Source organism: Carettochelys insculpta, chromosome 17 (assembly GCF_033958435.1).
Source record: "Carettochelys insculpta isolate YL-2023 chromosome 17, ASM3395843v1, whole genome shotgun sequence".
NCBI classification, from domain to species: domain Eukaryota; kingdom Metazoa; phylum Chordata; order Testudines; family Carettochelyidae; genus Carettochelys; species Carettochelys insculpta.
The window spans coordinates 32,480,435-32,507,516 of record NC_134153.1 but is presented as its reverse complement, the minus strand read 5'-3'; the positions used below and the strand labels follow the sequence as shown (position 1 = coordinate 32,507,516).

At 47.9% G+C, this 27,082-nt stretch overlaps 1 protein-coding gene and 1 long non-coding RNA gene across 2 annotated transcripts in view; one reads left to right on the top strand and one right to left on the bottom strand.

The window, feature by feature from the left end:
- The window catches only part of EIF6 (eukaryotic translation initiation factor 6), a 13,446-nt gene extending 4,016 nt beyond the window's left edge, over positions 1 to 9,430 (bottom strand). The window contains exons 1-4 of the mRNA XM_075011371.1: positions 9,016 to 9,430; positions 6,437 to 6,522; positions 4,705 to 4,880; positions 3,348 to 3,524 (exon numbers count right to left, since the gene is read on the bottom strand). Coding sequence (XP_074867472.1) covers positions 3,348 to 3,524; positions 4,705 to 4,880; positions 6,437 to 6,522; positions 9,016 to 9,122 — 546 coding nt within the window. The 5' untranslated portion in view covers positions 9,123 to 9,430. The remainder of the gene's footprint in view (positions 1 to 3,347; positions 3,525 to 4,704; positions 4,881 to 6,436; positions 6,523 to 9,015) is intronic.
- LOC142021993 (uncharacterized) lies at positions 9,089 to 27,082 on the top strand. Its single transcript, XR_012647837.1, has 4 exons — positions 9,089 to 9,219; positions 22,363 to 22,412; positions 23,850 to 23,929; positions 26,956 to 27,082. It is a non-coding gene; the product is annotated as an uncharacterized LOC142021993 (long non-coding RNA).

The following is a 27,082-nucleotide window of genomic DNA, read 5'->3' as shown; positions in this document are numbered from 1 at the left end:
CACAGTAGCATTACTAAGCCAGCAGCACCACTACAGGATGCAGCGGAGTCTGCGTCACTGACTTGTCACAGTAGGAGTTACTAAGCCAGCAGCCAGCAGCACCACTACGAGATGCAGCGGAGTCTGCGTCACTGACTTGACTTAGTTTGGGATAGAAAGTCTCTTTCTTAGACGCTTGCTCTACCTGAAATGTAAGTTACTGAGCCTGATGCAAAAATTGGGGGGTGAAATTTCTGACCTCTACTATATAGAAGCTCCGACTAGATGATCATAGTGGTCCCTTCCAGCCTAGCTACCAATAAGGGTTGTGAAGAGCACAAAAATCCTGGGTGCAATCAGAGAGCCAGGTCTAACACACTGTCTCTAGGCTCACAATTCACTAGGTTCCATGGAATCATATGGGGGAGTTACACTCCCTGCCAGCCTCGTGCCAAAGCCATATGAACTCTACAGCATCCATGCGATGGTGAGAACGACTGCAGTGGGGGCAAAGCGGCTTTAATCGTGAGCACTTACAATACTACCAGGAAGGAGAGCTTCAGGGTGGGTGTGGATTTTGTGGGAGCCAGGACAGGCGCCTGTAACAAAACCCACATGTGGGCTCAGCAGCAACCTACATGTGAGAACTGATTGCAGGAGCCTGCATGCTTGGTTTTGGGGAGTAGGGTGGGGGGCACAGAAGAACAGTATGTTACTTAGTATGGGTCCTAGCCACTCAGGATTGTCACACACACATTCTCTCTCTCTCTCCAGTGCAAGACAGGAAGAGACCAACGAGAGAGAGAGAGACAGACACACACACACACACACACAGGAAGGCACTGCAGACCAACCCTAGATGCACATCTCACAAAATTCTCATTTTTGGTCTGCATGCACAGAACAGCTATCAGATGGCACATGGAGATGGAGACTGCTGCTTCTCCCAAAGTACCTCTTGGATTAGGCAATGTGTTCAGCTGGAATCCAGAAGTCAGTGGGTTAAGTCAGATGTCTAGTGCCTGGTGTTAGTAAGTCTACACTTTCCACAGACTCAAAGCAAGGTCTCATATCACTGAAAGGTCAAAGTTACTTCTGGCAAAGCCATCTGTAGTCTTGGAGAAAGATGACAGGAGGTGGGCGGGAGTGCTGCAAAGAGGATATTCTGAATACCAAGACTAATAGGGTTCAAAAAGAACTAGACAAATTCCTGGAGGACAGGCCTATCAATGTTTGCCATAACCTGGGAATGAACCACTTGATTATCTGCTCTGGAAGACAGCATACTGGGCTAGACCAGTGATCAGCTACCTCTCACTCTGGAGCAGCACACGGCTCTTTAAGGAGTCATTTGCAGCTCCAGGCACTGCCACTGCCCCTCCTCATGTGGCTCTTTGCCCTGCTGCTGCTGAAACAGGAGCTTTAACAGCTGGCGGGAGGGATCTGGATGTTAAACCAATTATATTTAGTTCCATTATTTCAGTGGCAGCAGGGCAGGGAGCTGCAGAGTCCCTCACTTGCCCGTTACCTAAGCCACCTCTGGTGGGTGTGGCTCAGTTCACCCCTGCCAGCAGAACTGCTGCCAGCCCTTCTTCTGCTGGGCGCATGTGGCTGCCTGGTGTAGGCTCTTCACCATCTAAACACTCATGTCTCCTTTGGCTGTGCTGGGAGGGCTGGAGCCAGCCGCACTGTGCTCTTTCCCAGCTGGAACTCACGCAAGGGGCTGTTTTAAGACTGGCTGCACAGATTCCCTCTGCCTTGTGCTCTCAGCACAGCTCTAGGGAGCCAGCTCCACCTCCTGTACACTGTGATCTCTTGCCACCTAGAAGGGCCCCCGCCACCATCCTGCTGGCTGCAGCAGGATCTGGGGTAAGAGGCTTTCACTCCCTGGGGCCAAGGCTCCCCTGCCCCGCACCATCCTGCCTGCAATCCAGCCATGATGCTGCACCTGACATGCTGACAATAAATGAAGCCAGTACCATGGAAGGGTTAGTCCCAGGGGCAGGTTAATCCTGGGGATGGTGGTGTTGGGGAGGAGGGGTCTGGTTTGGGGCTGAGCAAGGTAAAGCCTGGAGATGGGGGTCGGGGGGGGGGGGGGGTGGGGGCACCGTGGAGGGTGGATGCGAACACTGCTTCTTCCTGTTTAAGAGCCTATCCCCAGGTGCACCGTTTGCCTTATCCTCATTTGCTCTCCAACCCATGGGTGAAAGTAACAAACTTTCTAACTGGTACAACTCATTGTGTGTGCACTGTTCTTAGAACAGAGGTTCCGCTCCTTCTTAGAACAGGGGTTACAAAAAGTAGTTTGGTGTTATGGTTAAGGCCTGTCTCAGACACATGCATTGCAGACCCTGAAGTACTGATTTTGTAGATGAAATTGAAAAAATGGCTCCTCTCACTATTTCGGTTGCAGACGCCTGAGACAGACAGGCCTTTGGTGTGATCCAATGCGGCTGTTTGCATGGGGACCTGACAATAGTCATGTTGAGGGCTGTTAAAGAGTGATCAATTCTTCTCCATGTCTGCTGAAGACAGGATAGATAGTAATCCGCGTAGCTCGTAGTAAGGGAGATTTAGGCTAGATGTTAGGAAAAACTTTCTAGCTTCCAAGGGAGACTGTGGCATCCCCACCATTGTAGATTTTTAAGGCTAGTCTAGATGTACTTGCCCGTGCTTCAGTGCAGAGCTGGGTAGATAGCCTCCTCAGGTATCTTCCAGCCATATACTTCTAGTATTGTATGAGTGCTAAGAATCAGATGCCTGATCTCTAAAGCTGCCCATCAAAAAACTTAACTTAGCCACACTACATCTCAAAGAATCTGTAAAGCGTGTCTGCAGAGTTGTTTACATGTGTGGAAGTTACCACTCTGACCCAGCCAAATTCATGACCATGAAAACATCACAAACTGTGAAAGCTGGTCATCTTCAGCACAGGATCACAGCAGTGCTCAGCTTGATCTCACATGACGTTTATTTCACTACCCCAGCTTTGTTTGCCAGAGATGTTCACACTGAAACACACAGCTGCATCTCAGAAATAGGAGGGTTTGGAAGCTGGGCATTTGGTGACACCCAGACTTGGTAAGCTACCCGAGGGGAAGAGGAGAGGGGCATTACTGAGTCTCCCAATGGCAGGAACAGCACACAGCTTCTTTACACGTGGGCAGCAGTGAACCTGACAAGTCATGAGAATTATACTCTACAACTACTTGATAAGAGCTGGAAGAGACAGAGTAGCTATTCACTGGGAGAAAAACATAACATGGAGGCTGCAACGCAATACAGTTGTGAAGAGTAAAATCTCTCCAACAGACAGAAGACTCTGGGGTGGGAACCGTGAGAGAAAGCACAAGCCAACAAAGCCTTACCACAAGTGGGACTTGCAGCAGTGAGGAGAGCTCATCCTGGTCTTCAGTTGAAGTTTTTGGGTGCACAAGTCCTCCCTGGTTACTAAAAACACAGTAACTTCCTACCAGAACCTGGTCTGCAACCGTCTGTCTGAAGACTTCCACTTTGAGCACATCCGCCAAGATCTCTTCAGTTTCCTACAGTATAGAAAAGGAGAAGAGCGTGTCCTTGCCACTACCATTATCTCAGAACATTATGTAAAAATCCCAAGTGAGCTGAGCTGGGAACAGAGCTATGCACTGAAGAAAACTTGCCAAAGGGGACTTGCAAACACCTATTGTGATTTTTGAGAGCTCAGATTTTTACTGGCTCTATTAATTACACCTGCTGCTTAGGGCCAACAAGAAATCCTACTTGATGTGGCCAACCACCGTCAATACAGTCAACCATGATCCTCTTTGTCACCTTGGAAGCTGAAATGGACAGGAAATATGATCCAAATTGTTAATGGTGAGAGCAACCTTGTGAACTATTTTCTTAATCACTGACAATTTTTAGATTAAGATCGGATGTTCTCCTTAAAACCTGCTCTGAGAGTTATTTTAGGGAAGGTCTCCAGGTCAGCCAGTATGATCAGAGGGGCTACGTCTGGCCCTGGAATCTACGAATTTTCAACTATCATCCCTACAATACGATTCCTCACAGAACCACCTTGTCACTCCAAGCCTGTCATCTTCTATTTCATCTCAAACCTCAACCTATGCTGCAGAGCTCCCACGGCGTCAGCATAAGCTCAACATGGCCAAAAAAGAACTCTGCAATTTTCAACAAAAACCCTCCCTTTCCTTGCAGTTAATACTGCCACCCTTGTCACAAGGCCTGCCACTTGGACATCATCTTCAGTGTGGCCTTCCCTCTAGCCTGAGACACCCCTGTATCTGCATGGTGCTTTTCTTCCTGCCAAAGACGTACGAGTAATTTCTCCATTCATACAGCTAAAGCCTTGCTAGCCTCTCACCAACCCCATTAGTCCCAGTGCGCAGAACACTAGATTCTGAATTCTTCAAGGCAGAGCTTGTCTTCTTATCTGCCCTGTAAACAAGGGCTAGTGAAAGGGAACAAAGGGCAGTCAAAATTGAATTTCGAGACAGCCTTTTAATGCAGAAACCAACTCTGTCATTCCTCTGCTGAGAAGAACGACAAGTCAGGTAAAGCAGGCGCTCAGCCTGCAAAGCGCTATTAACATGCAGCCTTTTGTTACTTGGCATGAACTGGAAACATTCAAACCAATCCCCAGTAACTATAAGGTCTAGCTCTTGGACAGAGCTGATTTAAAGATCTTCACTGAACTGATACAAGAACAAAACAGTCAGTTACCCTGTCCAGGTCTGGATGGATGAGTGCTACATAGTCATTGCATGTGGTGACATTGCCCAAAGCTGAGAGCCGCTCCTCCACCCTTTGGATTCGTACTGAGTCTGGCAAGCTGTTGCGGATGTGCTGAAGCTCCTGGTCTGTTGTACTACTTGGGACTAGCAGCCCATGTCGGTTTCCTAAGAGAGAAAAGGAGCTCTGGTTCAGACCACATTGAAAACGTTCACTTGCTGAGCTTGTCCACTGCCTAACCTTCAAACAACTTGGCTTCTGGTCTCTTCAGCACCACCTCCAACATACAGTCGTCAGCATGACTGAGGCAAAATTACCATCAAAAAACGAGCCAGCACCAAGAGCCGGGGTCAGTACAGAAATTGCATGTGAGAGCAGTGGAAACCTTTGGCCGTGTCTACACTAGCCAAAAACTTCGAAATGGCCATGCAAATGGCCCTTTCGAACTTTACTAATGAAGCGCTGAAATACATATTCAGCGCCTCATTAGCATGCGGGCGGCTGCAGCACTTCGAAATTGACGTGGCTCGCCACCGTGCGGCTCATCCAGACAGGGCTCCTTTTCGAAAGGACCCCGGCTACTTCAAAGTCCCCTTATTCCTATGAGCAGATGAGTGTCCTATGAGTGTCCTGCTGTATCCCTGGCTATGTGTAAATGAGGAGGAATGTTGCTCTTGCATATTTATTTGTAATGGTTAGATGCTGCAGCCAAACCATTAATACCCAACAAATCAGTAACAGGTAGCTGTGTTAGTCTGTATTCTATCAAAACAAAAAAGCAGTCATGTAGCAATTTAAAGACTAACAAAATAATTTATTAGGTGATGAGCTTTCATGGGGCAGACCCATTTCTTCAGATCTATAGTCTTACCAGAACAGGCTCAATATGTAAAACGCAGTAGTCCAAAAATTGTTATCAAGGTTGACAAATCAGAAAAATTATTAAGGTTGGCAAGTTAGAAGAGCAGGAAGAGGGGGATGAGGGTTGCTCTTCTATCTATCTGATTTGCCAACCTTGATAATATTTGGACCTCTGTGCTTTACACATTGAGCCTGTTCTGGTAAGGCTATGATCGGAAGAAGTGGGTCTGTCCCATGAAAGGTCATCACCTAATAAATTATTTTGTTAGTCTTTAAAGTGCTACATGACTACTCCCGCTCTGTCCCCGCCCAAAGCAGGGTATTTCCTGCAGATTTATCAGTGAGAAAACTGACCACACAACTCTCCAAACCCATAAAGAGACCTGCGTGAAACAGTCACTCCATGCTGCAAAGGAGTGGCATCACAACCGAAGTCAACATCTATGTGACAGAGTCTCTACCCCTTACCTTCTTCCACCCGCCGCACACGGTCTTCTCTCAGATTGACAGATATTTTAATTTTGGAAACAAGTCTTTCCAGTTCCATTCCTTTGCCCCTCCCCCAGACGTGGGTACTTTCAAACAACCTCTTCTGGCCAGAGGTCAGAAGAAAATCGCCATCAGGTTCCCAGGGCTATATCTGAAGCTCCCCTATGAAGATTTATTTGTCACAGCTGGAACCTCAAACTCTTACCACCCCTGTTCAATAGTAGAACAGGTGGCTCTTAGGCAGATCCAGTTACAGAATCAGAGTCTTCCTTACACTGCAGTACGAGAGTTTAAAATCTTATGAAATGACCTGTTTCAGCTCCAATCCCCATTAAGAGCACACCACAAAGATAGCTTTAAGTACATGACTTACCCACACACATTCTGCCAATGATCCGACATCCTGCAATGGAAGCGTGAACAACAGGGATGGTCTCAGAAAGTTCCCCCTCAAAGACACTGCAACAAGACATACATGGCAATGACGCTGCAAAGCCAAAAGTAACATACAACAAAAAACCCGTTCAAGCCAGAGGGACTCAGACCCAGAGGCAAACCAAGTCAATACATCTGAGAAGGAGACCTGATGATTCCTACCTTTGTGAAACAGGTCAGAATCTCCAGTTTACAGATGGCAAAACTGATGACAGAAAAGGGCACTGACTTGCCCAAAGCCTGCTAGCAGGTTAATGGCAGAGTCAGGTTTAAAACTCAGGCTTCCTGAGCCCCAGTACTGTGTGACTTGAGGATCAGACCCACATGGCATTGCCAAGTAAAACAAGTAATTTCCTGTTAAAGTGGCTACTAGAATTCGTTGAATGACAAAGTCCATCACAGGAAGCTACTAGGAGACTAAGTACTCCTGAAATATAATCATGGGTTAGAAAACAAAGAATGACCTTGCTAAAGTCTGTACTAGAATCCCTACAATTTCATTTATTTCGCCATTGATCTTCTGGACAAAGGGGAAAACACTAAGGTGTCACAAACTACAAATGACACCATTATTTGAGTCTATGGCCTTTTCTACATCAGTGTTCCTTAAAACATTGAGACCATGGAACACCAAACAATAGCTTTCTTTTTTTTTAAAAAGCAGAACACCAATGAAAACTTTCTTAAAAAAAAAAGACAGAACAAAAAGCCCCTGCTATCAGACCAAAAAAACCCAAAGAGCACAATCAAAATGAAGTAATTTAACCAGGAATCATTGCAATGAAATACCATTGTATCTGGTTTTACTAACAGAAAATACATACCATCAGTGTATGATATCAAAAAAGTGTCAGATACGGAATGTAGGTTAAGAAACACTGTTCTACATCACACAATTCTGACTGCAAAAACAGTGAAGGTGTAAATAGACACACAGGGCTTTTTGTGGCAAAAATGACAACACATCTGCACAGACTGGGATGGGCAAGATACAGCCCACAGGTTACATTTGGTGTGCCAAGCCTTTTAATAGAGCCTGCAGTCGGCTCCTAGGCTTACGAAGTGGGGGAAAGCTCTGGCTGCTGCCCCTGCTCCCCAGCAAAATCCAGGCAGTGCATGAAACCAGCCAATGGGAGCTGAGAGATTTTGCTGGGGACAGAGGCAGTGCAACACAATTTCTTAGCTCACACTGGCTAGTTTCCAAAGAGCAATTTTGCTGAAGGCAGGGGGAAGCCCGCCATACACTCACTCTAGCGCAGAAAGACGCATGGAATTACCAGTGGACTGAGGCTGCTAGCAGGCAGGGAAACCTGCCTGAAATTGCTGCTGGCCGGCAGGGAAGCCTGCCTGAAATTGCTGCTGGCCAGGAGCTGCGTAGGTATGCAGCCCGTGGCCAGAACCAGCCTCTGGCACTGCACCCTAACTCCCTCCCAGGTGCTGAACCTGCTCCTACTGCCCTCCTCTAGGCCAGAATCATCTTTTGCACCCATATGCTCCCTCCTAGACCCTGCACACCAATCCCATGCCTCAGGTCACAACCCAAACCCTCTGACCCACCTCCCCCCGCACCTAGATCACAATTCTGTCAGATCCTGCAACTGCTTCTACATCCTTCCTCCAGGGCCCAAATCCTCTCCTGTATCCATACCCCCTCCCAGATCCTGCACGCTGGTTCCCTACCCCAGGGCTCTCTTTTGCACCCAAATTCCATCCCAAACGCCACACGCTCTCTATAGAAAACTGCGGCCCTGGAACATTTACCAAAATATTGGAGTCACCCCTCGCCCCATCAAAAGTTATTATCCAACTCTGGTGTAGATGCTGCTGTTCATTATTTCTCCATAACTGACCTCTCCACTATCCCAGAATACCTTTTGAACTCAGCTACCCTGAAGACACAAACCTCTCACTTTTCAAAGCTCTGGGAAGGTCTGATAGCTGAGAATGCTGCTCTGCTTCCCACAGCAAAGAGCAAGTAATTGACATGCACTAGGAACACAGCCACAGGCAAAATGTTGCTGCAGAGGTGGGTGCAGAGCCAGGGAGAGAGGCAGAGACAAATGTAAAGGGAGTCGTCCTGCTCATCCTACCTCAGGAAGCTACTAGAGTGTAAAAGGAGAGCATTCCAATATACTCTCCCGCGACACACACACACACAGGCTCTCTCACATACACAGTCCCCCCACCACACGCTAACACATACTGGGTCTTCCCCACGCCAACACACGCTGTCGCAGGCACTTTCCCCGCTCCCCACCCTGCTCAGTCGACAAACAGCAGGCAACGTAGTAGGGTATAAAGGCCCAATGGGAGTAAGAACCCGTGCGGTGCGATACGGATCCGGCCCCGGCCCCGGCCCCGGGCACACCCTTCTGAGAGCGCCCTGCGCGCCGGGCAGAGGCCAGAGGCCGCGGCACACGCCCCTGCTGTGAGGCAGAAGCTGCGCGCGTCGCTGCCGTTGGCAGCGGCCCTGAGGCGGTGCACGAGGCGGGGGGCGGCAGGCCCGGGCGCGCTGACCTGTAGAAGTTCTCCGAGCCGCCGATGGCCACGAGGCAGTAGCAGTTGGTGAGCTTGGCGAAGCAGCCGATCTCCTGGTTGTTCTCGAAGCTGGCGCGCACCGCCATGACAGGGACACGCCGCGAACGCACCGCTCCGCGCGCACGCCGAGCACCGCCTCACGCGCTCCTTCCGCTTCCGGGGCAGAGTGCCAAGCCACCGGAAGTAAGTGTCTCGCGCCCTGCAGCTCTCCTCTCTGGGGCCCTGTGGCGAAACAGCCACCCCCGGGCGTGGGCGGCGCTGGTTCCCGCAGGGCGCCCTTGGTGTCGGGCTTCCGGCCGCGATCGGTGCCTGTGGCTGAGGCTGAGGCTGAGGCTGAGGCTGTTGCGCGGCTTGGCCCTGTAAGGGGCGGGGCCGTGACATCCCCCAGCCCCGGCCCTCCCGGCAGGCGCCTGAGGAGCAGCTGCGCGCGCCGCTGGCGGGCGATGCCATTGGCTCGCCGGGGCGGGGGGAGGGACACTCAGGCTTGACGCCAGGCTAAAGGCCGAACGCCCCACAGTGGTCTGTGCCGAGCTAAAGCGCCCCCAGCCTGAGCGGCGCGGGGCCCGGCCGGGCCGGGAGCGGCGCGGGGGTGCAGGGTGTCCGGCACGGCAGGGCCGCGACCTTCCAGGGGGGTGGCCTAGAAGGCCTGGCTGGGTGCCAGAGGTAACAAGGGCCATTGCGGCCCAGGGGCGGGATGACAGTGGTACCCTCTGCTACCGGGTAGCGAGTACCGTCTAGTTACGTTAAGGGTGTCAGCTTATTACAATTAGGGGAGGCCCCGGGATACGTAATACACAGGTAGCCTATTTGTACCTGGGTGTGGGCACCCGCGTGACCCCACAGTAGGCTAGCACGTTTATGGCTGACTTGGAACAATGGTTGCTCAGCTCTCGTCCCCTATTGTTCCTCCTTTACTTACAATACATCAATGATAGCTTCATGATTTGGACTCATGGTATAGAGACTTTAACAGTCTGCCCCCCACCAACTTACGCCTTGATCGCTCCACACAAGAGAGACATTTCCTGGACACTACAGTAGGAATCAGTGATCATTACCACGCTCTACCAGAAACCGACTGACTACTATACTTACCTACACACTTCTAGCTTCCATCCTACACACACAACGCCATCCATCGTTTACAGTCAAGCCCTTAGATACAATCGCAGCTGCTCTGATCCTACTGACAGAGACCAAAAACTACCAGATCTTTACTGAACATTCATAAACCTGAATTACCCACTGGGAGAAGTAAAAAAACAGGTCAACAGAGCCAGATGAATACCCAGAAACCAACTACTCATGATAGGCCCAAAAAAGCCAACAACAGAACACCACTGGTCATTACCTACAGCCCCCAACTCAAACCACTGCAATGCATCGTTAAAGATCTACAACCCATCCTAAATCAGGATGCCACACTCCAGAAGTGTTTAGGTGACAGGCCTGTTCTCTCCTATAGACAACTGCCAACCTTATGAGGATTCTCACTAGCAACCACAATCTCTATCACAACAATACTAATCCTGGAACTTTTCCTTGCAACAAGCCCTGTTGCCAACTTTGTCCACATATCTATTCTGGGGATACCATCACTGGACCTACCATGTTAATCAAAGGCACGTTCTCTGTTCCTCAACTAACATCATATATGCCATCATGCTGCGCCAACAATGCCCACACACCATGTATATAGGACAGACTGCAAACACTCTTTGACAAAGAATGAATGGACATAAAACAGACATCAAAAAACTCCATACATACAAACCTGTCAGCCAGCACTTTAATGGAGTGGGCCGTTCTGTTAACGATCAGAAAGTCTGTGTTTTACTGAAAAGGAACTTTAACAACCATGTAGAGAGGGAATGCTCAGAACTGTCATTTATATTCAAATTCAACACATTAACAGGTGGTTTGAACTGGGACAACAGTTGGTCCCAAGATTGGTCCCAGGACTGACCCTTGGGGAACGCCACTAGTTACCCGCTTCCATTGTGAAAATTTACCATTTATTCCTACCCTTTGTTTCCTGTCTTTTAAACAGTTCCAAATCCATGAAAGGATCTTTCCTCCTATCCCATGACCGTCTAATTTACATAAGAGCCTTTGGTGAGGGACCGTGTCAAAGGCTTTCTGTAAATCTAAGTATACTATGTCCACTGGATCCCCGGATCCGCATGCTTGTTAACCCCTTCAAAGAACTCTAATAGATTACTAAAACACGACTTCCCTTTACAGAAACCATGTTGACTTTTGCTCAACAAATCATGTTCTTCTACTTGTCTGACAATTTTATTCTTTACTATTGTTTCTACTAATTTGCCTGGTACTGACGTTAGACTTACCGGTCTATAATTGCTAGGGTCTCCTTTAGAGCCCTTCTTAAATATTGGTGTTATATTAGCTGTCTTCCAATCATTGGGTACCGAAGCTGATTTAAAGGATAGGTTACAAACCACCGTTAATAGTTCCACAATTTTACATTTGAGTTCTTTCAGAACCGTTGGGTAAATATCATCCAGTCCCAGAGACTTGTGACTGTTTAGCTTATCAATTAGTTCTAAAACCTCCTCTAATGACACTTCAATCTGGGACAGTTCCTCAGATTTGTCACCTATAAAGGATGGCTCAGATTTGGGAATTCCTCTAACATCCTCAGCCATGAAGACTGAAGCAAAGAAATAATTTAGTTTTTCCACAATGGCATTATCTTCCTTGATTGCTCCTTTTATGTCTCTATCGTCCGGGGCCCCACTGCTTTTTTAGCAGGCTTCCTGCTTCTAATGTATTTAAAAACATTTTACTATTGTTTTTTGAATTTATGGCAAACTGTTCCTCAAAATCTTTTTTGGCTTTTCTTATTACATGTTTACATTTAATTTGGCAGTGTTTATGTTCCTTTCTATTTTGATCACTAGGATTTGACTTCCACTTTTTAAAAGATGCCTTTTTATCTCTCACTGCCTCTTTTACATGGTTGTTTAGCCACCCACGGTGGCTCTTTTTTAGGTCTCTTACTGTGTTTTTTAATTTGGGGTATACATTTAAGTTGGGCCTCTAATATGGTATCTTTGAAAAGTTTCCATGCAGCTTGCAGGGATTTTACTCTAGTTACTCTACCTTTTAATTTCTGTTTAACTAACCTCATTTTTGTGTGGTTCCCCTTTTTGAAATTAAATACCAGAGTGTTGGAGTGTTGCAGTGTTCTTCCCAACACAGCTATATTAAATATTATTATGTTAGGGTCACTATTTCCAAGTGGTCCTGTAATAGTTACCTCTTGGACCAGATCCTGTGTTCCACTCAGTACTAAATCAAGAATTGCCTCTCCCCTTGTGGGTTCCTGTACCAGCTGCTCCAAGAAGCAGTCATTTAAGGCGTCAAGAAATTTCCTCTCTGAATCCCTTCCTGAGGTGACATGTGCCCAGTCAATATGCGGATAACTGAAATCCCCTACAATTACTGAGTTATTTATTTTGATAGCCTCTCTAATCTCCCTTAGCATTTCAGCATCACTATCACTGTCCTGGTCAGGTGGTCAATATTATATCCTTAGTGCTACATGCCCATCAGAGGAAGGAATTGCTATCCATAGTGATTCTATGGAACATTTTGTTTCATTTAGGATTTTTATTTCGTTAGATTCTATATTATCTTTCACATACAGTACCACTCCACCACCCGCTCGACCCATTCTGTCCTTCTGATATATTTTATATCCTGGTATGATAGTGTCCCACTGAGGCTACGTCTACACGTGCCCCAAACTTCGAAATGGCCACGCAAATGGCCATTTCAAAGTTTACTAATGAAGCGCTGAAATGCATATTCAGTGCTTCATTAGCATGCGGGCGGCCGCGGCACTTCGAAATTGACGCACCTCGCCGCCGCGCATCTCGTCCAGACGGGGCTCCTTTTCGAAAGGACGCCTCCTACTTCGAAGTCCCCTTATTCCCATGAGCTGATGGGAATAAGGGGACTTCGATGTAGGAGGCGTCCTTTCGAAAAGGAGCCCCGTCTGGACGAGACGCGCGGCGGCAAGGCACGTCAATTTCAAAGTGCTGCGGCCGCCCACATGCTAATGAAGCGCTGAATATGCATTTCAGTGCTTCATTAGTAAACTTCGAAATGGCCATTTGCGTGGCCATTTCAAAGTTTGGGGCACATGTAGACACAGCCTGATTGTCCTTATTCCACCAGGTTTCCATGATGCGTGTTATGTCAATCTCCTCCTTTGATATAAGGTAGTCTAATTCACCCATCTGATTAGACAGACTTCTAGCATTTGTGTAAAAGCACTTTAAAAAACTAATACTATTCATATGCCTGCCCTTCCCTGATGTATTGGATTCTTTTATATGTGATTTTTTCCTCATCTGATCTGGCCCATACTTTATCATCTCCCTTCTTCTCTTTCTGACTGAATTCTAGAGAATCTCTATCAATGGAGTCTCGCCTAAGAGAAGTCTCCGTCCAATCCACGTGCTTCTCCGCACCAATCAGCTTTCCCCCATCTCTTAGTTTAAACACCGCTCTACAACCTTTTTAATGTTTAATGCCAGCAGCCTGGACCCACCTTGGTTTAGGTGGAGCCCATCCTTCCTGTATAGGCTCCCTCTACTCCAGAAGTGTCCCCAGTTCCTAATAAATCTAAACCCTTCTTCCCTACACCATCGTCTCATCCATGCATTGAGACTCTGAAGTTCTGCCTGCCCACCTGGCCCTGCGCGTGGAACTGGAAGCATTTCTGAGAATGCCACCATAGAGGTCCTGGATTTCAGTCTCCTTCCTAACAACCTAAATTTGGCCTCCAGGACATCTCTCCTGCCCTTCCCTATATCACTGGTACCTACATGTACCATGACCACCGGCTCCTCCCCACTACCACGTATAAGTCTGTCTAGATGCCTCAGAAGATCCGCAACCTTTGCACCAGGCAGGCAAGTCACCGTACGGTTCTCCCGGTCATCACAAACCCAACTGTCTATATTTCTAATGATCAAATCACCCACTACTAACACCTGCCTCTTCGTAACAACTGGCATTCCCTCCCCTGGAGAGGTATCCCCATATTGCTTAAAAGCAGTTTCCACCATTGCAGAGCTAGCACTGACATTTGGAGAGGGCAAATACGCACACAGCCAAAGGGTATCAATACAGCAAGGAACAGAATAGACATCTGGACACTACTGGTAACAGCGTCTCACTACAGGGGATAGCAACAAAGGGTCCTGTGGCACCTTATAGACTAACAGAAAAGTTTTGAGCATGAGCTTTTGTGAGCACAGAAAGCTCATGCTCAAAACTTTTCTGTTAGTCTATAAGGTGCCACAGGACCCTTTGTTGCTGTTACAGATCCAGACTAACACGGCTACCCCTCCGATACACTACAGGGGTTGTTTCAGATGTCAATGCACACTGAGCCCTTCTGGCCACAAGATCTGCTGCATGGACTGGTGGGGTGGAGAGGAGCCTCTGCCTAACTCCCTGACACCTCTGCTGCTGCCTAGGGCTCGGGCTCTGCACGGGGCTCCTGCCCTGGGTGGCAGGACTGGGGGTGTCAGCCCTTGGCACCAGCCAGTCCAATGCCAGGGCTGGTGAGCTCCTTGAAGGGCCTGGGCCCAGCCCAGCCCAGCCACCATATGAACAGCTCTGGGCGGTGCCTCCCTGGATTGGGGCTGGTCTGATTCACCCATCTGAAATCTTTGGGGTGTGTTTTCTATTCAAGCTGAGCAGGCGATGGGAGGAATAGTTAGGTTCCCCCCAGAGACAGAGACAGGTATCTGGCGCTGCTCTGAGGTGAAGCAGGGTCAGGGTCATGGGACAAGCTGGATTCCAAAGGCCTAAGGCAATGGGTGAACTGGCTGTAGCCAGGCCACAGAGATAGATGTCAGAAGCCCTCAGCTGAAGGGCAAGCTGGAGTCCTAGGAACCATCATGGAGCAGGAAGGCTGTGGGTGGAAGTGGAGCAGGGCTGGCTACAAGCCAGGAGTAAGCTTGGTGTGAGGTCTGGAAGCTGGCTGGAGTGATAGCTGGACTAGGAATTGAAAGCAGGGTAAGTGCAGCTGCGCCTATGGTACACACAGAGCAGCACTGTGGAAAACAGAAAACTGAGAGGAGACATGATAACGGCTTTCAAGAACCCAAAAGGTTGTTACAAGGAGAAGGGAGAAAAATTGTTCTCCTTGGCCTCTGAGGATAGGACAAGAAGCAATGGGCTTAAACTGCAGCAAGGGAGATTTAGGTTGGACATTCGGAAAAAGTTCCTAACTGTCAGGGTGTGGAATAAGCTGCCGAGGAAGGTTGTGGAATCTTCATCATTGGAGAAGTTTAAGAACCGGTTAGATAAACATCTGTCAGGGATGGTCTAGATGGTGCCTGGTCCTGCTGTGAAGGTAGTGAACTGGACTCAATTACCTCTCTAGATTCCTTTCAGGTCTAAAATTAGTCTGATTCTATATGCCACATCTACTGTTAATTAAAGACATGCTTAATTCACCACCTGGTCATCTGCCTTCATGGTGACTGCTTTTGATAAGTTTTTCTGGAGGGATATGTGGCAAGCTATGTGGTCCACAGCAAAAGCAATAAATATTTACGTTTTCTCAGATCCCAATCAACTTCACCCCAGGTTTGGTTTACCACAAGAGCAATGGAGTTTTTTCAGTTTTCTACCAGACCTGGAATTTGTGCTGCAGCAGAATTTCAGGGGCATTTTGGAGATAGTGAACTGTGTCAGTGAGTAGTAACAGAGGAGTAGCTGTGTTAGCCTGTACTCCAACAAAACAAAGCAGCAGAAATGTAGCACTTTAAAATGCTACATTTCTGCTGCTTTGTTATGTCAGTGACTGCAGCTACAAACCATGACACATATTATTGAAGACAGCAAAACGATTCTACTTCTGGACGTGTGTTGAACGCTGCTCATAAGCATGCTGTAGCTTTGCTTGACCACATTATGCACCCCAAATAATACCTGGGTTGGTACATTCTAATTACAGAACATGCAGCCAATTTGGGGTATCTGTCTGGTGTTCAGTGTGCCAGGAGCTGGGAGCCACTCCAGACTGCTTGGCTATTGGTATAGTCTGGGCAGGATTCATGTGGCAATGGTCAATTGGTCTCATTGGTCATAACATTTTATTTCCTTACAATATTGAGAGCTTTAAGGGGTAAAGATGATTCACAAATGAATCAAAGTTGTTGCAGGGATGGGGGAACGCTTGACACAAAAGACTTTGACAAATTATGTACAGATAGGGGAATGGCCCATAAACAGAGAGCCTCAGAGCAGGAGTTGAGAGCTTTGCTCATAATGTTGCTCAGGCATGCCAGGGAACTGGCCTGATGGTAGTGATTGGCACCCCAGGAAGAATGTAAGCATGAAATGGCAGAACTGTGGATCAGAGAGACTGCTCAACCCAAGCAGCAGTCAAAGCCAACAAGGAGGCTGAGGGGAGAGTCCACCAAAGGTGCATGGAACAGCTAAAAGCTGAAGAGATCGCTCATAATTACAGCTCAAACTACTGGCACACCCTGAGTCAGTGAGTGTACCCCCAATCCTTCCCCAAACAGGGAGTCTGCCTATCTTATAAAGTCTCTGACTGTGTGGAAGCATTTCTGTCCACTTTGAGCAACTTGTGGGATCCACAAGATCCTGGAAGATAAGTGGATGCCTCTTGACCAGATTTACCAGGAGGGTGAGAGAAGTTGTTAATAATAGAGAGGAGGGTGATGCTAAGGTGTGTAAGAAATTTACAGAAATGTATTGAGAGAGTTTGAGATTCCCCACTAAGTCCTAAAAACCAGAGTGAAGGAGCTATTTGGCACTAGCATTCGTGCTATGTAAGATTTGTTATTGTATGAGAAAATGGATAATGGGGCAGGAGCTGAAGGGATCAGCTGGCCTGGAAGTAAAGGTTATGGGCTATTACTGAAGAAATGAAGGCAGCCCTCTGTGACAAAAAAAACACTTTCACACTGCTGACAAATATGTTGAATCAAGGACTTATGTACAGGGCAAATCCCTAGGGAAGGCAAATCCACCTGTCCAGGTGAAGAGGCAGGAAGCATCTGGAAATAATCCTAACCTAAACTTTGATAGAAAGTTCCATGGGATCCCAGTTTTTAAAACCCTTCTGGCATCCCTGGGGGATCCTGGCCACACAAAACCAAATTACCCCAAGGTTACCCCACAACTCATGCCTACAGATACCAACATGAGTACCACTATTATTCCCTCAGAGGCAGGAGTAGAGGTGGAGAAAGATGCAGTGAACACCATTAGGACTAAGCCTGGCACAGCAGTTAAGAATTTATTACAATGCTAAGATAAATGATGTATGGGCTGGAGGATCACAGCATCCCAATTCACTTTGCTTAAGGAAAATTTGGTAGAGAAGGAAGACAAACTCCCTGGCAACAGTTTAAATATATTTGCTTTGGCTAATGTCCAACCTGAGTGGGTGGATTTTAGGAGTGAGGTCATTGTGGGCATCATGAATTTGCTCCCTGCTAGTATTTTAATAGGTAAATTACATCTTAGCCATTTCTAGGCAGATTAATGTTATAACCTGCAGCCAGAATGAGTATGGCTGTAACACACCTGATAAACCTCATAAAAATATGTTTAGTGTTAGACTCTTATTATAAAATGCTCGTAAGTTGCTGCATGCACTAATCAAATTTGTAATGTCTGAATCTCCTGGTAAAAGGTTATATGTAAATTTTGCTTTATAACAAAAAATGTCTGCTCTGAACTGGTGAGGCGCGGTTCCCCTGACCATTAAAAAAGACCATCAGAGCTAAGTGGATCATCACAGAGCATGTGATACAAACACTTCGTTAACAGCCCTTTGTACAAGTTCTCTCATGGGCAGCCTGGCCTAGTGGTCATGGCTGTGGCTCCCTGCAGCCAAAGGGGTTGTAGGGAGGGGAATCCGGGACCTATCACTCTACCAGGCACCAACCCAGGGCCTGTTGGGTTACCAGTAGTATGTCAACCATGGTTGTCCTCCCTGAGCCTCTTCCTTTTGTTCTTCCCACATGCATCCAGGGTCAACTTAGTCCAAAGCTTTCTCCTTGTGTGAAAATCCAAATCACAATACATAAGGCAAGGTCCACAGGATAGTTCCCTCTCTGCTTGTTTAGGGGGTGGGTCCTCCCTTCCCTCATGGGAGGCCCCTTTTGGCAGCTATATCTAAGAGTCTTAGGCAGCTCTCTGCTCTGCAGAAGCTGTGGGCTGCAGATCTGATCACCTCCAGCTCTGCCTTCCAGTGAGCTAATTCCGTGCCTTTCAGTTCCTCCAGCAGATGCAACATATGCTGCAGATGTACTGGGATGGGGCTGGCTGAGCCAAAAGTAATCCATTAACCTCTTGTTGCATAGCATGGGATTTGTAGCTTCCATCACAACCTCTCTGTCATGATGATGCTATGTGCAAGAAAGGTCCTCCCACCAGCTTGAATTCTGGAAGCAGGAATAGAAGCAGCTGGCAGTTTTTCACACGGATATACGGGCACAAGAGCAAACTACTCCACTGCAGAGAAAACAGGCTATAGAATGGCATAACCAGAATCACTGAGTACTAGAACTGGAAGGAAGTCGAGAGGTCACAGAGTCCAATCCTCTGCACTCGGAGCAGGACCAAGCACATCTAGACAGTCCTCGACAGGTGTTATGTCTAACCAGTTCTTTAAAATTTCCAATGATAGAGATTCCACAACTTCCCCAGGGCAGTTTATTCCAGGGAGTAGAAGTGCTGCTCCAACCCTAGTTTAATCTGCTTAACCACCCTGGTAGTTAGGACATTTTGCCTAGAGTCCAACCTGAATCTCCTTTGATGCAATTTAAGATCGTTGTCCTACCGACAAGAGGTTCAGCGGAATTTTTTTCCCTCCTCCTTTTAGGTACTTGAAAGCTGTTATGTCCCCTCTTAGCCTTCTCTTATCTAAACTAAACAAACCTCATTCTTTCAGTTGTCCCTCATAGGTCATGTTTTCTAGACCTTTAATCATTTTGTTGCTTTCCTCTGGACTGTCTCCAATTTCTCCATATCTTTATTGAAATGTGGTGCCCAGAACTGGACACATTTCTCCAGTTGAAGCCTAATTAGCACAGAGTAGAGCAGAATAATTACTTCTCATCTGTTGCTTATGTCACCCCGTTAGCGCATCCCAGAATTATGTTTACTTTTTTTGCGAGCATCACACTGTTGACTCATATTTAGCCTGTGGTCCACTATGACCCCGAGTTCCCTTTCTGCAGTACTCCTTCCTAGGTAAGCATTTCCCATTTTGTATGCAGGCACCTGATTGTTTCTTTCTAAATGGAGTACTTTACATGTGTCCTTATTGAATTTCAGCCTTTTACCTCAGACTATTTCTTCAGTTCGTCACACCCTAGTAGCTTCTTCCACTTTTGGAAATTGAGAAAAAAAAATCTCTGCAATACATTCCAAGAACTGTTGGATAAGCTGTACCTTGCTGTGTTATTTTCCGAACAGCTGTCTGGAGAGTTGAGATCCCCTATCACCACTGAGTCCTGTACTTTGGATGATTTTGTTAATTGTTTAAAAAAGCGTCATCCATATTTTCTTCTTGGTTTGATGGTCTGTAATAGATCCCTAGCATGACATCATGCTTGTTTTTATCCCTTATAATCTTGCCCCAAGACTCTCAAGTTTGTCTTCTATGTCCACCTCAACCTCAGTCCAAGTGTATACATTTTTAGTGTGTTCTCCCTTTTTTTTCCTACATATCCTTCCACAGTGAGCTGTACCCTTCTGTAACAATTTCAGTCATGTGTATTATTCTACCAAGTCCCTATAGCTGTCTACATTAGAGAGTTTTGTTGACAAAACTGGCATTTTGTTGTCAAAACCTGCAGAGCGTCCACATCACCAAGATGTTCTGGTGACAGTAAATTGACAGAATGCAGCACTTCTGTCAACAGCACTCTCCCATTTCAGAATGAGTTAGAATGCCTCTCTAGACAGATCTCTGTTGACAGAAAGCCAGGCTAGACATTCTGGGGAGCCTTCTGTCAATGGAAGAGGTCCCCATGGCACTGGGCAGCTGCCCTGTGGGACGCCCTGTCCACAGCACTCAGCACTCTATGGTCCCTGCCTCTGGCCCCTCTTAAAGCTGCAGGGAGCCCTAGAAACCCCATGCAGGAAGCTGAGAGCATGCAAGCAACCCAGCAGTATGCTGTCTGTTTAATGCCCTTGGAGCCACTCCTTGCAGCTGATCCCAACACGATGGCAGAGAGTCAGCCAGCATGTGACTCCTCAAGGCCCTGTACGGACCAGTCAGAAGGGTCCCAGGAGCCACCCCAGGGCACAAAACACCAGCCACCGTACAAGGCCTGAGATATAGGACCGCCTGGCCATGTGGGGTGAGGAATACACCTGTCTAGACCCCTTGGCATAGAGGCACAACACCCTCCACCTATGCCCAGCTGGCCACTGCTCTGGCGGCATGGGGCCGCTCAGCCCGCACCATGGAGCAGGTGTGGGCAAGTCTAAGAGAACTGTGCCAGGAGTACATTCAGGCCCATGATGTAAGGTGGAGGTCAGGGGCAGGACCGGCCACCTGCCCCTACTCCAGGTGCTCTACTGCTTCTTGGGGGGTGAAGACACCTCCCCCTGCTGGCCCCCATGGACACTGCTGAGAACTCCTCTCCTGCAACAGCTGGAGTCCGAGGAGGAGGACCAGGAGCACCCCTGGACCCAATCCCCTACCAAAGGGGAGGGTACTAGGAAGAAGAGGACCTCCACAGGGTCTATACTGCCACCCTTTGGAGGATGACTAACCTCCTCAAGCAGCAGCTGTGGGACAACTGGGAATGGTGGGCCTGGGCCTGGGCCTGGGCCCAACTGATGTCCTGCTTTGATACGGCCACGGGTGTCTGGAAGGACCTGTTGAACCAGTCACCCATGGTTGCCACCCCTGCTTCTCCCACTGCCCCTGACTCCCGCCCCCCACCCACCACTGCTGCCATTCCCCCTGCCAGACATCCCACAAGGTACCCTGGACCTGTTCCAGTGGGCAATGGCCAGGGCTACCTGCTCCCCCTGCCTCCCCAGATCCCGCTGCAGGCCCACCACCTCTGTAGCACCCCATGCTCCTGGCCCGAGGCATGACAAACTGGTTCCCGATGAAGCAGCAGTTGTCAGGGGTGGCAAGCTTCCCTAGGGCGATGGTGGGCTGCAGCTGGGTGTCCTGTCTCTGGAAGGGGGAGGCGAGCCAGGCGCAGGGCTCCAGGAAGGTGTCCTTCTGCATTCAGAAGTTCTGGAGCCATTGCTGCCACTGCCCCATGATCAGCCAGTCCCGCCAGTTGGGACTGGTGCAGTGGCTCCAGACCCGACTGGTCAGCTGGGCAGGCAAGTGCAGGTGGGCCTGTGCGGCACCAAGAGTATACTCCTCAAAGGTGGTGTCTGAGTCATCCTCCCTGGCGGGGAGGAGAAGGAGGAGGAAGACCATGAGGAGATTCAGCAGAAGCTGAAGCACCTCTGGGTGGGGCCAGGGCAAGCTTGGGGGCTACTCTGGCACCATGGCTAACTGGAAGGCACCACTGTCTCTCTCAACCAGTGTGTGACTGCTGTAGCAGCTGTGCTGTCCCTTGACGAGGTAGGCAATCCTCAGCATGGGCAGGCAACACGCATGGGGAAGGGGCACCTGGGGGCTTTAAGGGCACGCCTGGCTGGCACTCCCAGAAGGGATTGCTGGCCACGTGCCCCTGTCTGACAGCATTCCACAGGCCATTCTGTTGACAGAGTGGATTGAAAGTGCAATCTGCTTTTGTGTCTGGCCACAAACTGTCAACAGAAGTTTTGTGGGAAGATAGCTCCTGACAGTAATGTCTGTCGCCAGATGGCTTTAGTGTAGACGTAGCCTCTGATACCAACAATGTGGTAGTTGTGTTTATTTACTAGCATGTCCAATGGGGAAAAAAGCAAGCATACTTTTCATTTGCATATAGACTACTAAGATAGTGATTTGATTTTGCTGCCTCCTCAATTTTGCCTTGCTTCTCCTTTACTTCTGCTATTGCAGGCCATGCTCCCCTCAGTTTCTGGTGTTTTCATGGGCTTTGGTCACCTGTCCCTGTTGAATCTAGTTTAAAGTGCTCCTCACTAGGTTTGCTGGTCTGTATCTATATACTGTCTTCCTCTCCCTTGATAAGTGGACCCTCATCTCTACACTCATCCCTCGCTATACGAGCACAATTGGTTCCCAACTTCTGCTCGTAAGTAAAAACTCATAAGAGGGACACTAAATTACCATTAAAATAGACGTAAAAGTCTCTGATTGCTTCCTAGTGCTCCTAAATCGGGGAAGGAGTGGCAGCAGGTGGCGCTGCTTTTGAAAGGTAAGTGAACCTTGGGTTGGGGAGGGTTAAAGGCTGGGGGCAGTTTGGGGCCATGAGCGGGAGGGAGAGTTAAAATCTGGTGGCGGTTTGGGTCCATGTGGGGGAGGGGAACAGGCAGGGGAGGGTTCAGGCTTCCGCGGTTTGGGGCCGCAGGAGATACAAGTGGTGGAGGGGTCTGGCTGCAGGGCCAGCAAGAGAGCCTTGCTGCCACAGTTTAGGGCTGTAGGGCTGGTGGGCAGCGTCAGGCTGTGGGGCGTTCAGGCTGCTGCGGCACAGGGCCATGGGGCCGGTCAGGCTGCCGTGGTTTGGGGCCGCAGGGCCGGCAGGGGCGTCAGGCTGCTGGGGTTTGGGGCCGCAGGAGATACAAGTGGCGGAGGGGTCTGGCTGCAGGGCCAGCAAGAGAGCCTTGCTGCCACAGTTTAGGGCTGTGGGGCTGGTGGGCAGCGTCAGGCTGTGGGGCGTTCAGGCTGCTGCGGCACAGGGCCATGGGGCCGGTCAGGCTGCCGTGGTTTGGGGCCGCAGGGCTGGCAGGGGTGTCAGGCTGCTGGGGTTTGGGGTCATGGGGCCAGTCAGACTGCCATGGTTTGGGGCTGCGGGGCCAATGGGGGGTGGCTGTCTGGCTGCGGGGCCAGTCAGGCTGCCACGGTATGGGGCCATGGGGCTGGACAGGCTGCCGCAGTTTGGGGGTCAGGCTGCAGAGCCAGCAGGAGGGTCTGGCTGCCGTAGTTTGGGGCTGCGGGGACAGCAGGGGGTCTGGCTAAAGGAACAGACCAGGGACCATGCTCAGCTCAATCTGCTGTTCACAAACAGGGAGGAATTGGTAGGGAAAGTAGATGTGGCTAGTAGAAATGTGGGCAGCAGTGATCATGAGATGGTCAAGTTCAGGATCCTGACCAAAGGAAGAAAGAAGAGCAGCAAAACACAGATTCTGGACTTTCGAACAGCAGACTTTGACTTCCTCGGGCAACTGATGGGCAGGATCCCCTGGGACACTAACACGAGGAGGAAAGGATTCTAGGAGAGTTTACTATGTTTTAAAGAAACCTTATTAATGGCACAGGAATGCACCCACCTGGATGTGCAGTAAAAAAAGCAAATATGGTAGATGACCAGCCTGGCTTAACAGAGAAATCTTTCATGAGCTTAAATGCAAAAAGGAAGCGTACACGAAGTGGACACTGGATAGATGAGTAGAGAAGAGTATAACTGTATTGCTCGAGCATGCAGGGCTGCAATCAGGAAGATCAAAATGCAACTGGAGTTGCATCTATCAAGGGATGGGGAATAAGAATGGTTTCTACAGGCATGTTAGCAATAGAGGGCTGATCAGGGAAGTTGTGGGACGCTTACTGAATGAGGGAGGTAACCTAGTGGTAGATTATGTGGAAAAGCTGGAGTACTCAATGCTTTTTTTTTTTTTTGCCTTTGCCTTCACAGACAAGGCTGGCTCCTAGACTGCTGCACTAGGTAGCACAGTATGGGAAGGAGGTGGGCAACCCTTAGTGGAAAAGGAACAGGTAAAGAGCTGTTTAGAAAAGTTGGATATACACAATCCATGGGGGCTGATGCAAAGCAACTGAGGGTGCTGAGGGAATTGGTTGATATGATTGCAGAGCCATTGGCCATTATCTTTGAAAACTCCTGGCAACTGTGGAAGGTCCCAGAGAATTGGAAAAAGGCAAATGTAGTGCTCAACTTAGAAAAAAAAGGGAAGGAAGACGATCTGAGGAACTACAAATTGGACAGTTTCACCTCAGTCCCTGGAAAAAACTATGGAGTAGGTCCTCAAGGAATCCATTCTGAAACACCTGAGGGAGAGGAAAGTGATTAGAAATAGTGAATATGGATTCACCAAGAGCAAGTCATGCCTGACCATCCTAATTGCCTTCTATGATGAGATAATGGTCTCTGTGAATATTGGTAGAGAGAGCAGTGGGTGTGATATACTTTGACTTTAGCTAAGCTTTTGAAAGGGTTTCCCACAGTATTTTTGCCAGCAAGTGAAAGAAATATGGCCTGGATGAATGCACTATAAGGTGATTAGAAAGCTGGCTAAATCATAGGGTTCAATGGATAGTAATCAATGGATGTCTAGTTGACAGCTGGTATCACATGGAGTGCTGTAGGTGTTGGTCCTGGGTCTAGTTTTGTTCAACTTCTTCATTAGCGATCTGGATGATGGGATGGATTGCACCCTCAGCAAGTCTGCAGATGACACTAAGTTGCGGGGGGAGGTAGATACACTGGAGGGTAGGGATAGGGTCCAGAGTGATCTGGACAAACTGGAGGATTGGGCCAAATGCAATCTGATGAAGGTCAACCAGGACAAATGCAGTCCTGCACTTAGGACAGAAGAATCCTAAGCACTGCTACAGGCTGGGGACTGGGTGGCTAAAACGTACTTTCACAGAAAGGGACCTGGGGATTACAGTGGATGAGAAAATGGATTGCAAATGTATGTGTCCCCTACTGGAATTTATACATCTGAGAATAAGGGAGGTGATGGAATCATCTACACTCAAGGCAAAAGCTACATGACATCCTTTATCAGCAAAGAACTCAGCTGGTAAATCAAGTTCCTCCCCTTGTGAGGTCCAGCCCTACTGCAGTCTGTTTAGCTCTCACAGTGCTTGTAATTTGTCTATCTGCCCTGTCTGGAAAATCTGATCTGCTCCATCCACTCTGTCCTTCACTAATACATTCTCACTGCAGGCTCTCTGCAATGGTAGAACATGCAGTGGCATTTTCTGGAACGAGCAAAGGTATCATGGCCACAGATCTTCCAGTGCCAGTATCCTTGGAAAGTACACATGTATTTTTCCTAAATGAACCTCTAGCACTCCCATACTGTGGCCTGATAGGCACCATGGTCCCTGTAGACACCACACCAAAATAAACAAATAAAAATGAAAAAAGCAGCACAAGCATGATTCTGGATGCATTAAGATGAGTGTTGTGAGCAAGACACGAACAGTCATTCTTCTGCTCTACTGTGCGCTGATCAGGCCTCAACTGGAGTATTGGGTCCAGTTCTGGGCACCACATTACAAAAAAGATGTGGAGAAATTGGAGAAGGTCCAGAGAAGAGCAACAAGAATGATTAAAGGTCCAGAGAACATGAACTATGAGGGAAGACCAAAAGAATTGGGCTTGTTTAGTTTAGAAGAGAGAAGAGAGAGGGGACATGATCGCCATTTACATTAATCTAAAAGAGGGTTACAAGGAGGAGGGAGAAAAATTGTTCTTCTTGGCCTCTGAGGATAGGACAAGAAGCAATGGGCTTAAACTGCAACAAGGGAGGTTTAGGATGGACATTAGGAAAAACTTCCTATCACAGAGGTTGTGGAATCCCCATCACTGGAGATACTGAAGAGCAGGTTAGACAGACACCTCTCGGGGATGGTCTAGGTGGTGCTTGGTCCTGCCGTGAGAGCAGGGCACTGGACAGGATGACTCCTCAAGGTCCCTTCCAGTTCTAGTGTTCTGTGATTCTATTCCTATGGCATAGGAAGAGTGAAGGTGAGGGTCCAATGGACTCCACATATTTACAGTATCAGAAGGACTATGACCCCAAGCCTGCAGCCCCATCACATAAAAGGCATGATGGACTCTGGCCTGCAGACATAGCATGTCTGTGGCATGGCAAGGTCTGGAGCCCCATTCCTGTTTCCATTAAGTTTCTGTGGCATAGGTGATGCCATGCTTTTAGTCCCGTGTTTCTGGGGCCTGGGAGACACAACAGGTATGATAGCATGAGTGAAGACTGAAATTACAGAGCACGAAAGGGGTTAAGTTTAAATGACTATTTTGTTTATGAATTAATGTAGGTAGTTTTGAGCCAAAATATCTACCATTAATTTTTTCCATCTATTCCAGGAGCAGCAAGATATACACAGGAAAGTTTATTTTGGTACCTGGTATACTTCACTCCCATTAAAAATAAATTAATCAGCAAATTCCTACACAGCTAAGCTTTCTTTAATGTAAATACAACACAGCTGTAGTGAATTACAAGGTGTTATTATCTCACTCATACTGCATAATACTTCATACAGAAGAGGTTTCTCTCCTTAGCTCAGCTTGCAACAAAAGCATCTTAAATAAACCGAGAGAAAGTTGTTTGGTTTGTAATGTTTTTACAGAAGTGGGATATACCTCACACATATAAGGTTTCTTTATATGACTCGTAACAACTTAAATTAAGGAAGTTTGCTTTTGAAAAAAACTAACAAAATTACTTTTATATACACATCCATGCACACATAGAGAAAAAAAATTACTAGTAGTTGTTCCCCAAACGAAGGCTAAGAAGCAGTTGCCTGTATTTTGGAGATCACATTCTCAATCCCGTTTGGTGCTGACAGGAAAGTTGATGACTAACACCGATGCAAATGGCCTACGGAAGGTGGCACTACGAGCAGGAATATGCCCAGTCATGGGGAGATAGAGAAGACATCAGACTCACCCCAGCAATGAGAAAATTTGATGTGTGTTGATGTGGTCAGACAGTAACGATGACTTGGCTCTATTTTTTGTTCCTTAGATTATTAAGACTATATCTGGACACGGTTCCTCTCCTTTTCAGCAAAAGCATGTCACAAAACAAGTACAGTTCTATTACTTGGTCAAACCGGTTCCTATGAAGATCTTCAACACAAGAAAAATAAAAG